This window comes from Geotrypetes seraphini, chromosome 1 (genome assembly GCF_902459505.1).
Source record: "Geotrypetes seraphini chromosome 1, aGeoSer1.1, whole genome shotgun sequence".
NCBI classification, from domain to species: Eukaryota; Metazoa; Chordata; class Amphibia; order Gymnophiona; family Dermophiidae; genus Geotrypetes; species Geotrypetes seraphini.
In genome coordinates this window covers 264,314,158-264,328,709 of record NC_047084.1, presented here as the reverse complement: position 1 = coordinate 264,328,709, position 14,552 = coordinate 264,314,158, and the positions used below count along the sequence as shown (strand labels likewise).

General features: G+C 45.4%; 1 protein-coding gene across 1 annotated transcript in view; it reads left to right on the top strand.

The window, feature by feature from the left end:
• LOC117367206 (SH3 domain-binding protein 2-like) overlaps positions 1–14,552 on the top strand; it is a 102,092-nt gene that overhangs the window by 54,631 nt on the left and 32,909 nt on the right. Inside the window, exons 5-6 of the mRNA XM_033959606.1 lie at positions 92–162; positions 8,768–8,856. Coding sequence (XP_033815497.1) covers positions 92–162; positions 8,768–8,856 — 160 coding nt within the window. The remainder of the gene's footprint in view (positions 1–91; positions 163–8,767; positions 8,857–14,552) is intronic.

Genomic DNA, 14,552 nt, shown 5'->3' with positions numbered 1-14,552 from the left:
TGTGAAAACCCGGAAATTCAGATTGTTTACAGATAGCAAGCTTATAATAAAACATTAGTATTTAATCCTTGGATGAAATTATTGTTCCTAGAAATGGATGTTATCACTAAGGAAAGAAATAGATTACTACCACGAAAAGAAGGAAACTGTGACTGATTTAAGGTAAGTAGCTACGGTACTCTTTTTTTTATTTTTTAAACTTTAGCTCACTTCTTTGCAGCCCCCACTCACAAAAACCCAATATTAAAGGACTGCTGTAAAACTGCTGTGCTAATTTATTTTACTTGTTTGTTTCTGAAAGGAATTAAACCTTAGACAGAAGCCAATAGTTTGCATTTAGCCAAATGTTAATATGCTAGTGAGATCAGAAGCCACAGACTTTTAATAACTTATGCAAATACCGTTGAATCTACAAAGGGAAAGGAGATGGGCTGGGGAGGGCTTCAATGGCTGGGAGGGTGTAGATGGGCTGGAGTAAGTCTTAACAGAGATTTCGGCAGTTGGAACCCAAGCACAGTACCAGGTAAAGCTCTGGATTCTTGCCCAGAAATAGCTAAGAAGAAAAATTTAAAAAATTTAAATTGAATCAGGTTGGGCAGACTGGATGGACCATTCGGGTCTTTATCTGCCATCATCGACTATGTTACTATGATATACCACCTGTGAGTATAACCAAAGCAGTTTACATATTTTTTACCTGGGGCAATGAAGGGTCAAGTGTAATGTAATGTAATGTAATTTATTTCTTATATACCGCTACATCCGTTAGGTTCTAAGCGGTTTACAGAAAATATACATTAAGATTAGAAATAAGAAAGGTACTTGAAAAATTCCCTTACTGTCCCGAAGGCTCACAATCTAACTAAAGTACCTGGAGGGTAATAGAGAAGTGAAAAGTAGAGTTAGAGGAAAAATAAAAATAAAATAAACATTTTAACAAGACAGCATTGATCTAAATACTTTGGAAGGTAGAAGAGAGGAGAGAAAAGAATAGAAGCATGATGAAGTGATGAAGTGGAACAAGTAAGTTTAGGAGGAGCGATTGACGTTTCCAGAAAGGGCTTCTTCAGGGAAGAGACTTGGCCGACAGTCCCAGGATGCCTATGTCTCCTCCCCTGAGATGTTCTCCCATCCATGCATTCCCTCCCAGACACACTGCCCGTGCCCCAGCCGCTCCAAGGAGGCTGCCCCAGATGAGGCCCACGGTGAATGCAGGATTCTCTCCTCTGCGGGAAAGCCGCCCGGAGCCGACAGTCGATCTTCTTAGTGGATTGCAGGGGGGGAATAGTTAACACTCTTGGTAGTATCGGGTCTGTGTGCTCTCGGTGGTTGTGGCTGGTCTCGTTGCTGCTTAGGTGTAATAGCAGTTGATCTCCACTGCTGCTGATATTGCCCAGTGACTTGCCCAGAGTTACAAGGAGCTGCAGTCGGAATTGAATCCAGTTTCCTGGGTTCTCAGGCTGCTCATTAACCTCCACTCTTAAGAAACAAAGGTGTACCAAGTTGATCAAACTTGAAAGTGAAAGCACACATTGGCGCCTGTTTTCTGTGCTTGAATATAAGCCTTTGAAGTGGGGGAAAAAATTGAAAAGGCGCCAATGTGTGCTTCACTTCCAGTTTTGCCTGAGCTTGCACATAAGACACCGTTGTCAGACTAATCTTCAACCTGAGAAAATATGACTCGATTACAGACTTCATCAGGCAACTGCACTGGCTACCCATCCCATCACGAATAACCTTCAAAACTTCATGCATCATTCACCGTATACTTTATGGAAACTCTGTGGATCCTCTCATCCAGCTCTTCTCCAAGGCATGGTCTGCTTCCCGCAGAACCCTCAACAGAATACTTCTAAATTTCCCTTCCACAAAAAATCTGCAATACAAACGTGCTTTCCACTCCATGTTCACCTTTCTAGGCGTAAAACTTGGAATGACCTTACTGAAATGACCAGAACGGAACCTAACCACACCATATTCCGGAAGAAACTGAAAACTCATCTATTTGACACTTAATCATCTGTATCCTCTCCTCCTGTATCTTCCTGCCCTCCATTGTCCTCCCTACCCTCTGCTAACCTCTTCCTCTGTAATGTCATCTAGAGCTTGTATAGGTATGTGCAACGCACAAATGGAAAAAATAAATAAGAGTTATGCTTACTGTGAGACTCCAGTGCGCATGCACCAGACATGTTCCTCCCCCTTATTTTCAATCTTACAGTATGCATATAATTTGCATGTCATTAATGTTGAGCATTGGTGAGCTATGTTTTTGCAGTTTTTCCATGGTATGGGGTGGGTGCTGTTTGCTTTAGTGCTGGAGTTCTGAGTACTGTGGCATAGGAAACACTGATCTACTACTACTGGCACTTATTTCTAAAGCGCTGCTAGATGTACGCAGTGCTGTACATTAAGCATGTACGAGACAAACCCTCCTCAGTAGAGCTTACCATCTAATTAAAACAGGATAAATAGGGGTTAGGGAATTTCTCACAAAGGGAATGATAAAAGAAACATGAGTACTTTACAAGTAAGTTGGAGTTAGGAGTTAAAATAGGTCACATCAAGCATACTCCGCTTCTGCCTCTAATTAGAAACTGTCAAATGAAACCAGTATCCATGAGCCACATTGCAGTTTTTGCCATTTTGCTTGAGTACCTGAATAAATTCATGTAAACCTTTCTGAGCTTCCCTGGGAGAACAGCATAGAAAATTGAATGAATAAATGATATCATATTTTCCTCCATAAGGCATGTGATGTCCATTGTTCTCCTTTCACCCTTGTGTCCACTTACTTGTGAGGTCAGCATCTTCTTCCTGTTTCCACCCAGCTTTCAAGACCAGACAACCCTGTTCCTTGTGTGACTGTAGAGCTAGAGAAGCTTTTACATCTACAGGAGGATGTGGAAAGGGAATTCCCACAACAGGGATCATCAGGAACTCCAAAGGAAACTGGATATGTACTAATTACAGGCAATTGGCAGAACCTTAGTCACTTGAAATGTTAAAATTCACCCTCAACAGTGCCAGAAATGCAAGACCTGTAAACATATAAATGTGAACATACTATCATGTCAACTACACTAAACAAACCCATGTGAAGAACATGACTTTCTCAGCAATGCAATGTACCTTATTCATGGGCTGATGTTCAAAATCTAACACCTGTGCTAAAGGCAATTATCTCTATGCTGAAATCATTAGCGCAGACCACATTAAATAGAAACATAGAAACATAGAAAGATGACGGCAGAAAAGGGCTACAGCCCATCAAGTCTGCCCACTCTACTGACCCACCCCATTAAGTCTGAGTGCATATGACTTAGTTCCTTAGCTCGACCTTCGTAGGGATCCCACGTGGATGTCCCATTTATTCTTAAAGTCGAGCACGCTGGTGGCCTTGATCACCTGCACCGGAAGTCTGTTCCATTGATCCACCACCCTTTCTGTGAAGAAGTACTTCCTGGTGTCACTACTAAATTTCCCTCCTCTAAGTTTAAGCGGGTGCCCCCTTGTGACCGAGGGTCCCTTGGGAACGAATATGTCGTCTTCCAGCTCTACACGACCTGTGACGTATTTAAATGTCTCAATCATGTCACCCCTTTCCCTGCGTTCCTCTAGAGTATAGAGCTGTAATTTGCCCAGTCTTTCTTCGTATGAGAGACCCTTGAGTCCGGAGACCATTCTAGTGGCCATCCGCTGGACCGACTCGGCTCGAAGCACATCTTTACGGTAATGTGGCCTCCAGAATTGCACACAGTATTCCAGATGAGGTCTCACCATGGCTCTATACAGTGGCATTATGACTTCAGGTTTGCGGCTGACGAAGCTTCTCTTGATACATCCCATCATTTGCTTTGCCTTGGACGAGGCCTTCTCTACTTGTTTGGCAGCTTTCATGTCTGCACTGATGATTACTCCCAAGTCCCATTCTTCTGAAGTCCTAGCTAGTGCTTCTCCATTCAAGGTGTATGTTCTGCATGGATTTCTCCTGCCGAGATGCATGACCTTACACTTCTTAGCGTTGAATCCCAGCTGCCATGTCGAGGACCAGTTTTCCAGCGTGATCAGATCCTGCGTCATATTATCCTTGAGATTGCTTTCACTTACTATGTTACACAGTTTGGCGTCGTCGGCGAACAGTGCTACTTTTCCCTGAAGCCCCCGGGTCAAGTCCCTTATGAATATGTTGAAAAGGGACGGTCCCAGTACTGATCCCTGCGGCACTCCGCTAGTCACCTTTGATGTCTCAGAGAGGGTGCCGTTGACCACCACCCTTTGAAGTCTTCCACTCAGCCAATCATTGACCCATGCAGTTAGTTTCTCACCCAACCCCATTGATTTCATCTTGTTTAATAGTCTACGGTGCGGGACACTGTCAAAAGCTTTACTGAAATCCAAGTACACTATGTCCAGAGACTCTCCCGAGTCTAGTTTTCCTGTCACCCAGTCAAAGAAGCTGATGAGATTGGATTGGCATGACCTGCCCCTAGTGAATCCATGTTGACAGGGATCCCTCAGATTTCCCTCATCCAATATCGTGTCTAATTTCCCTTTAAGTAGAGTTTCCATGAGTTTACACACTATTGATGTGAGACTTACTGGTCTGTAATTCGCAGCCTCCGCTCTGCAACCCTTTTTGTGCAGAGGAACAACATTGGCAGTTTTCCAGTCCAGGGGGACTCTCCCCGTACTTAGGGAGAGATTGAAGAGCAAGGCTAACGGTTCCGCCAAAACATCGCATAGCTCTCTGAGCACTCTTGGATGCAAATTGTCCGGTCCCATGGCTTTGTTCACCTTGAGTCTCGACAGTTCTCTGTAAACATCTTCTGTTGTGAAATCAAAATTCTGAAATGGGTCTTCCATGCTTTGCTTTGCTTCAAGCCGTGGCCCGTGTCCTGGTGCTTCGCAGGTGAAGACTGAACAGAAGTAATCATTCAGCAGTTTGGCCTTATCGGAATCTGTTTCCACATAGTTCCCTTCTGGCGTTCTAAGGCGTACTACCCCGTTTGCGTTCTTTTTCCTGTCGCTAATGTACCTGAAGAAGGATTTGTTCCCTTTCTTAATGTTTTTCGCTAGATTTTCTTCCATTCGAAGTTTGGCTTCCCTGACTGCTGTTTTGACCGCTGCAGACTTTGCCCTGTATACAATGTTTGCTTCTTTTTCCCCCGAGCATTTGTATACGAGAAATGCTCTTTTCTTCTCTTTGACGAGGTACGAGACCTCATCAGTGAACCATTGGGGTTTCTTTTTTCTTTGCTGTTTGGTTACCGATTTTATGTAGCATTGAGTTGCCTCATGAAGGGTCGATTTCAAGGTTGACCACATAGTTTCCACATTATCAGTTACTTCATGAACCTGCAGCGTCTGATGGATGAAATCTCCCATGCGTGCGAAGTCAGTGCCTCGGAAATTGAGTACTCTTGTTTTTGTTTGTGACCTAGGGAAGCCTTTCTTAAGGTTAAACCATACCATGTTATGGTCACTGGTGGCTAGCTTTTCTCCCACCGAGACCTCCGAGACGCTTTCCCCATTTGTAAGTACCAGGTCCAGGATGGCCTGGGCCCTAGTGGGCTCTAGTACCATTTGTTTGAGCCTTACTCCCTTCATGGACGTTAATATCCTCCTGCTATCACAAGTTGTCGCTGAGAGTGTGTTCCAGTCTACATCAGGCATGTTGAAGTCTCCTAACAGAACGACATCCCCCCGTAAGGTGATATTCTCAATGTCTTCAATTAATTCTGCGTCTTTGTCCTCCGATTGCCTTGGAGGTCTGTACACCACACCAAGGTACAGGCATTTTTCTCTGCCTCTGGCCAGGTTTACCCAGATGGATTCCCCAGTGTACTTGACATCCGTGATCCTGGTTGTCTTGATGTTCTCTTTGATGTAAAGTGCTACCCCTCCTCCCAACTTACCCTCTCTGTCTTGTCGAAGCAGGTTGTATCCTGGTATAGTTATATCCCACCCATGAGAGTCTGTGAACCATGTTTCGGATATAGCACCCCATAGCAATTTTTAAAAAATCTATACTGTATGTATCTTTCTAGTCATGCTCTTCCAGCTCTTTCTGCCTCGTCTAGGGCTAAGCTGGATGCCCCCTTCTCAGCTGATGAGATTGAATGGGCTATTCAAACTAGTGCTTTGGGGAAGTCGCCAGGTGCCGATGGGTTGCACAATGAATTTTATAAGATCTTGCATGCCAAGGTAGCCCCGCTTTTGGCTGCTGCATTTCATGCAGCTGTGTAGGCTGAGAGCCTTCCTAGACATTTAAATGTGGCACAAATAATTGTTTTGTTGAAGCCAGGCAAGGAACCGAATAAGCCTGACTCCTATAGAGGCATGCCTTCTCTCTGGGCTTCCTCTGGGCCCACCCTCTTCAAAATGGCATTTTTAAATGCAGTGGGCAAGACCTAAGTACCATATAAGGAAAAAAAATCCTTATATGGTACTTGGGCCTTGCCTAGTACACCCCAAAATACACCAGGCAGGGGCAGGGTGCCACCATTCAGCATCTTCTAATGGTTAGTTCAAAGACATGCTTGCACTGGGTTCTTAAGAGAGTCATGGGAGCTCTGCAAGTTTTGCCTGGGTTAAATGTCCTGGTGATCCCTATTATGTAAACAAGAAAGCCAGAGGCAGCTCTCTGGGACCTTTGCCTAGGACTTGCCATCCATATGTGGCTAGCAGGCATTACAAAAGAAACAAGGAGTAGGAGAAGAGGAGTAGACTGATGGGCACTGGGTTGACAACCAGGGAAGCCCAATTCAGATTCCACTGCTGCTCCTTTTGATCATAAGTAAGTCGCTTAACCTTTCATTGCCTCAGGTAAAAACTTGGACTGTGAGCCTTCCATAGACATAGGAATACCTACTGCCCCTTAATGTAATTCACCTTAAGCTGGTTCTGAAAAAGACATAAGCTAAATCTAAATAGATAAATTCATATACAATTCTCCTTCCTTCCCTCTTAGTACATGGTGATCTATAATGTTCTTGAGCATTGTCCTTGAAGCACTCTGATACCAATCTTTCTGAGAAACTGTCTGTCAAATTGCCATCATCTGTTTAAGGCTAGACTCTGGCCCAGATGCACTAAGCCAGCGATCGTTGCTAAACCTGTTTTAACAACTTTAGCGATGATCATGTTTGCCAACCCAATGCAAAAAACGGTTCACCGCCTAGCTTTCTGTACGATCGCTCATTCCCCGATCCGACTATGCAAATAAGCTGATTAATATTAAAATGCCATTTAAACAAGTAGAGTGATTGATGCTCTAAAATGGCTTCCCAATGCACTAAAAAAGTGATTGCTTTTAGCGATCCAAAAAAAATCAATTAGTCAAGCAAGACCAGTCGCTTACCTGTCCAGTCTTTTGTTTTAAATGGGCATAGGTGCTGTGCTTATTACACATAAATACCTCTTATTTCAAGTGATAAATATCTGTTGTGATACATGTACTTATTATTGAGATTTTTCCATTCAGGGAACCCTGCCTGAAAGCCTTGCTTCAATTGCAACCATTTATAATTTTGTAATATATTAAGATCATATTTGTGTTGCAATTGTGAAAAATCAAGCAAATTTCCATTTGAAATAACATCATCTAAAGTACGTATGCCTGCCTTCATCCAATATTTCCAGATGACCTTATATCCGCCAATTTTAATCTTTGAGTTTAGCCATATGGTCTGATATGTTGACTTGAGCTTGATGTGTTGTCTCCTCACTGGCCCACTTTTTTATCCTAATTGGATTTCAATATTTAAAGTGCAGTTTTTAAAGTGCAACAGTTTCAAAGTGCTTAAAAAGTGCCTTAAAGTGCTACTAGTCAAACACTTTTACATATGTACTAAAGGTTTATGGGAAACGATCCTTGATAAAGCGTTGAATGCGCGAAACATGTTGGATCCGTGTTTCCCCGATCATAAAAACTGAGATAAGTCATAAACCTTTAGTTCATATGTAAAAGCATTTGACTAGTAGCACTTTAAGGCACTTTTTAAGCACTTTGAAACTGTTGCACTTTAAAAACTATTGATTTTCACTGGTGCGGGGGGGGGGGGTTCGTGGTGCCCATTCATCGGGGAGAGCCGTCATTGGTGGGGGGGTTGCTTTTTTATTATGGGACAGATAGTGTGGGTGTGTAACACGCACAGCATCTATCCCCTTTAAAAAAAAAAAAGTTTCCTGCCCTAAACAGTTGAGTGCAGGAGGCTGCTCTCAGGGCTTCCCCTGCCTTTCAGCTGTTTGAGTTTCCTCTGCTAGCTCGGTCATGTGTGAGAGTCGCTCTCACAGGGATCATCAGATGCTGAGTCAAGGATTAAGACAAACATCCACATAAATCATTTGCATGCAAATATTTTAGTGCATCAATAGCTCTTTCTGAATTGGCCCAAAAATTGGATCGTTCAGACCCACACAGTCTTACTGATCCTCTTAGTGCATCTAGGCCTCTGAGCCATTAAGTACACCTTCCACAAGATCTAATCTAATCTAAGTTTTATGAGTTGTGCTATGCCTGAAAAGGTTCAAGTCGAATTACAGTGCAATTTTAAAGAGATAACAGCTCAGTATAATGCAAGATGTCTATATCCAAGCACTTACTAAGCAAAAGTACGTATCTAAAATTGCTTAACTTTGGCCTAAGGGTTTGAGTCTGCTATACTTTTTTTGTTTGTTTCTATATGTATGAGGCCAAAAAAAGAGTTGTAGGGGAGGGGGTCAACCTTATTTAATATGATTTTATTTGTTTTATTTATTATAGTGATTCGGAATCTGACGCTGACAGTTTTTATGGTTCAGTGGAACGCCCTATTGATATCAAATACACTCAAAATTCAATAGAGTCAGAAGGTGAGCAATATCTTGTTCCAGTGATCTTCATTTTTTTTTCAAGCAAGATCCACTTTGGCAAAAATGTTCACTGTGGTAGTGAAGACCAGCTCTGAACAAAGCAACTGGGATCTGATAGGAGGAGGGGTTTCCCTCCAATGATGCCTCTTGTCCAGGGCTCTGGTGCTTCTAGAAAGTGACAAGTATGGCTAAAATGAAATCTGCTCCTACGAGTCAGCTTCCAGCATCCTGGCCTACCACCAGTCCCTCTGTATCAGATTTATTTCCAGTTTATTAATACTCCTCTACCTTCTCCAGAACCTCCTACTGGTGCCTAACTTAAGTGTCAAAGCCATTTAAAAATTATTTAAAAATAAAAATGTATGTGCTTACAAAACTGGCATCTAGATGGCGTTTACGAGGACGCCTTAGAACACCTAGGATTGAAGTAGGTGTGGCTAACACCAGAAATGAGCTTAGGCATCCTTAGCTGCTTCCTTAGACGTGATTCATATCAAACATAGGCACCAGAAATATAGGCCATGATTCTACAAATGGCACCTTATGTGTGTAACTTTAATGTTTTTCCCATATTAGACTGAGAATATTGTAACTTTTTCCCTTTTTTTCCCTAATGTATCAAGTTTGTGATGTAACTCCTTAAAGCTCTAACATTGTATGTTATAAATTTTTGCCTTTCAAAAATTTGTTAAGAAGTTTTGTTTTTAACACTATTTGTTATCATTTATGATATTTTATTGTACATCGCTTAGAAATTGTTATAGGCGATACATCAAATAAAATTGAACTTGAACTTGAACATCAGAGGCTGCTTTTTAGGCGGCCACCAATGCTGGCACCATTTGTAGAATCTGACCCTTAAGGCCTGGAGTTACTAAAAAAATTGCCTTGCTCGGAGCAAAGAGGCCTCAAACGAACATATCATCTTATTAATGCATTTGGGCTAGGTCCAGAGGAAGGCTACTAAAATGGTATGTGGTCTTCATCATAAGGCGTATGGGGACCGACTTTGGAGGAAAGGCAGGAGAGGTGAGATATAATAGAAATGTTTAAATATCTATGTAATGTAAATGTGCATGAATCGAGACGCTTTCATTTGAAAGGAAACTGCAATGAGAGAGCATAGGATGAAGTTAAGAGGTGACAGGCTCCGGCGTAATCAAAGGAAATACTTTTTTTACAAAAAGGGTGGTAGATGCATGGAACAGTCTCCCAGAAGAGATAGTGGAGACAGAGACTGTGTCTGAATTCAAAAGGGCTTGGGATAGGCACGTGGAATCTCTCAGAGAGAGAAAGAGATAATGGTTACTGTGGAAGGGAAGACTACCATATTTTCTCGCATATAACGCGTGCGTTATACGTGGTTTTTACGTACCGCGCATACCCTTGCACGTTATACGCGTGAGCGCGTTGTACAAAAATTTTTTTACATAGTTCCCCCCCCGACGTCCGATTCACCCCCCCCCCCCGCAGGACCGCTCGCACCCCCACCCCGAAGGACCGCTCGCACGCACCCCCACCCCGAAGGACCGCTCGCACGCACTCCCACCCGTACCCGCACCCCCAGCCTGAAGGACCGCTCGCACCCCCACAGCCTCCCGACCCCCCCATCATGTAGAAGCTCCTACCAGTGTCCTGCTGCTTCCTCTTGGCGGTCCCGACACCCGACACGATCGGGGCAAGAGGGAGCTCAAGCCCTCTTGCCCCAGCCAACCGTGGCACCCCCGACACGATCGTGGCAAAAGGGAGCCCAAGCCCTCTTGCCCCGCCGACTCCCCAACTCCCCGACAATATCGGGCCAGGAGGGAGCCCAAGTCCTCCTGGCCCTGGCGACCCCCCCTAGTTGTTTGGGCCAGGAGGGAGCCCAAACCCTCCTGGCCACGGCGAACCCCCACCCCGCACTACATTACGGGCAGGAGGGATCCCAGGCCCTCCTGCCCTCGACGCAAACCCTCCTCCCCCCAACGACCGCCCCCCCGAGAACCTCCGACCGCTCCCCCAGCCGACCCGCGACCCCCCTGGCTGAACCCCCACGACACCCCCACCCCCCTTCCCCGTACCTTTGTGTAGTTGGCCGGACAGACGGGAGTCAAACTCACCTGTCCAGCAGGCAGCCAACGACGGAATGAGGCCGGATTGGCCCATCCGTCCCAAAGCTCCGCCTACTGGTGGGGCCTAAGGCGCCTGGGCCAATCAAAATAGGCCCGGGAGCCTTAGGTCCCACCTGGGGGCGGGGCCTGAGGCACACGGGCCCAACCCGACCTTGAGATTGCTTTCGCTTACTGTATTACACAGTTTGGCATCGTCAGCAAACAGTGCTACTTTACCCTGAAGCCCTCGGGTCAAGTCCCTTATGAATATGTTGAAAAGAGATGGTCCCAGGACTGAGCCCTGCGGCACTCCGCTGGTCACCTCCGAAGTCTCAGAGAGGGTGCCGTTGACCATCACCCTCTGAAGTCTTCCACTCAGCCAATCATTGACCCATGCAGTTAGTTTCTCACCTAACCCCATCGATTTCATCTTGTTTAATAGTCTACGGTGTGGGACACTGTCAAAAGCTTTACTGAAATCCAAGTACACTATGTCCAGAGACTCTCCCGAGTCTAGCTTTCCTGTCACCCAATCAAAGAAGCTGATAAGATTGGATTGGCATGACCTGCCCCTAGTGAATCCATGTTGGCAGGGATCCCTTAGATTCCTCTCATCCAATATCGTGTCTAATTTACCTTTAAGTAGAGTTTCCATGAGTTTACACACTATTGATGTGAGACTCACCGGTCTGTAATTCGCAGGCTCTGCTCTGCAACCCTTTTTGTGCAGAGGAACGACGTTAGCTGTTTTCCAGTCCAGGGGGACTCTCCCCGTACTTAGGGAGAGATTGAAGAGCATGGCAAACGGTTTTGCCAGAACATCGCATAGCTCTCTGAGCACTCTTGGGTGCAAATTGTCCGGTCCCATGGCTTTGTTCACCTTGAGTCTTGACAGTTCTCTGTAAACATCAGCAGTTGTGAACTCAAAATTCTGAAATGGGTCTTCCATGCTTTGCTTTGTTTCCAGCCGTGGCCCGTGCCCTGGTGCCTCACAGGTAAAGACTGAACAGAAGTAATCATTCAGTAGCTTGGCTTTATCGGAATCTGTTTCCACATAATCCCCGTCTGGCGTTCTAAGGCGTGTTATCCCGTTTGTGTTCTTTTTCCTGTCGCTAATGTACCTGAAGAAGGATTTGTCCCCTTTCTTAATGTTCTTCACTAGAGTTTCTTCCATTTGAAGCTTGGCCTCCCTGACTGCTGTTTTGACCGCTGTAGACTTTGTCCTGTATTCAATGTTTGCTTCCTTTTCCCCGGTGCGTTTGTATGAGAGAAATGCTCTTTTCTTCTCCTTGACGAGGTACAAGACCTCATCAGTGAACCATTGGGGTTTCTTTTTTCTTTGTTGTTTAGTTACCGATTTTATGTAGCGGATAGTTGCCTCGTGAAGAGTCGATTTCAAGGTTGACCACATAGCTTCCACATTATCAGTTACTTCTTGAACCTGCAGCTTCTGATGAACGAAATCTCCCATGCGTGCGAAGTCAGTGCCCCGGAAATTGAGTACCCTTGTTTTTGTTTGTGATCTAGGGAAGCCTTTCTTAAGGTTAAACCATACCATGTTATGATCACTGGTGGCTAGCGTTTCTCCCACCGAGACCTCCGAGACGCTTTCCCCGTTCGTAAGTACCAGGTCCAGGATGGCCTGGGCCCTGGTGGGCTCTAGTACCATTTGTATGAGCCGTACTCCCTTCATGGACGTCAATATCCTCCTGCTATCACAGGTTGTCGCTGAGAGTGTGTTCCAGTCTACATCAGGCATGTTGAAGTCTCCTAACAGAACAACATCCCCCCGTAAGGTGATATTCTCAATGTCCTCAATTAATTCTGCGTCCTTGTCCTCCGATTGTCTTGGAGGTCTGTATACCATACCAAGGTACAGGCATTTTTCTCTGCCTCTGGCCAGGTTTACCCAGATGGATTCCCCAGTATACTTGACATCCGTGATCCTGGTTGTCTTGATGATCTCTTTGATGTAAAGTGCTACCCCTCCTCCTAACTTACCCTCTGTGTCTTGGCGAAGCAGGTTGTATCCTGGTATAGTTATATCCCACCCATGAGAGTCTGTGAACCATGTTTCGGATATTGCTATTATGTCAAGGTCTGCATTAACTATTTCTGTTTCCAGTTCTAGAAATTTATTCCCTAGGCTGCGTGCGTTAACATACATAGCTCTCCACTCTTTATGTTTATTACTCTCCTGTAGAGAGCCACCCATTTGAATTAAAGTGTCTCCTAGCGATTCTTTTGCAGTAAGGGTACTTACCTCAGACTTAGAAGCGGAGTTTTGGTTCGCCACATCAGGATTGTTACTTACTGTTCTGGTGTAAAAGTGGGTACCCACCCCCGACTTACCTAGTTTAAAGCCCTTCGAAGTAGGCGGGCTAGTCGGTGTCCGAAGACGTTCTTACCTCTGTTGGTCAGGTGGAGTCCGTCTGATCCCTGTAGTCCCTGTAGTGCCTCTCCGTGATTCAGGAATCCGAAGTTCATTTCCCGGCACCATCGTTGTAGCTACTCATTCGTCTTCAGGATACGTTCGTCCCTGTCCCTTCCTCTGCCCCTAACAGGAAGAATCGAAGAGAATACTACCTGTGCTCCTGTCTGCTTTAGCCTCCTTCCCAGAGCTCCGAAGTCTCTGGCTATGTCCTCCAGGGTGTTCTTGGCAGTGTCATTCGTTCCGACGTGGATGAGCATCATGGGGAAGTGGTCCTGGGGCCTGATAAGTCTATCAAGACAGGTGGTCACATCTCGTATTCTGGCTCCGGGCAGACAGCAGACCTCCCTTGACTGCATATCCGGTCTGCATATTGGTCCCTCGGTGCCCCTCAGCATGGAGTCCCCGATGACTATTACTCTGCGCTTCTTTTCGGGGGGTCGATCCATTGTCCCTGGAGATGGAGATGTGTGTTGAACCTGGTCCTGCTTCACTTCGGTATCCTCTTCCTGCAAGACCTGGAATCTGTTCCTCAGGTTAAGTTGTGGGGTCGATGTGGAGCTACCCTGGTAAGAGAAAGAATATGAAGGTGAAGAGTTTGTAAATGGAGGGGGGGTTCTTCTACGTTTACCTGTGGAGGAGGTCACTAACTGCCAGGAGTCAGTGTCCTCAGCTAACTCCTGGATTCCAACAGTTGGTTTCAGCGTCGACGGTCCTGGTGTCTCATTCGACAGTCCTGGTGTCTCATTCAGTGATCTGTCACGGGCCCGTTCGGTGATTTGGGACAGTTCCTGCACTATTCCATCGATGTAGGCCTCGTCCTCTCTAATGCCCCTCAGGCGTTTCACCTCCTCCCTGAGGCTCTTTAGTTCCCGCATAATGTTGACATCCTGCTGGCTGTCCTCCTCTGTCTGTGTAGAGGCCGTGTTGTACTGCAGTGGGATGGCCTCAGTCTGCATGGATACATCCATTCCTGGTGCTGGATTCTCCTCCGTCTGTGTGCAGGTTGAGGTCACCTCCCGGATCACCTCAGTGTAGGGAATGCCGATCTTGCTTGAAGGCTTCGCATTTCTTGTTCGCCCTGCCATAATCAGGTAATATATGTGAGGTCTGCCTGTTAACGAGAAAATGAGAGAGAGTGAATGAGAGAGAGAAAAAGAGAGAGAGAGATAGTA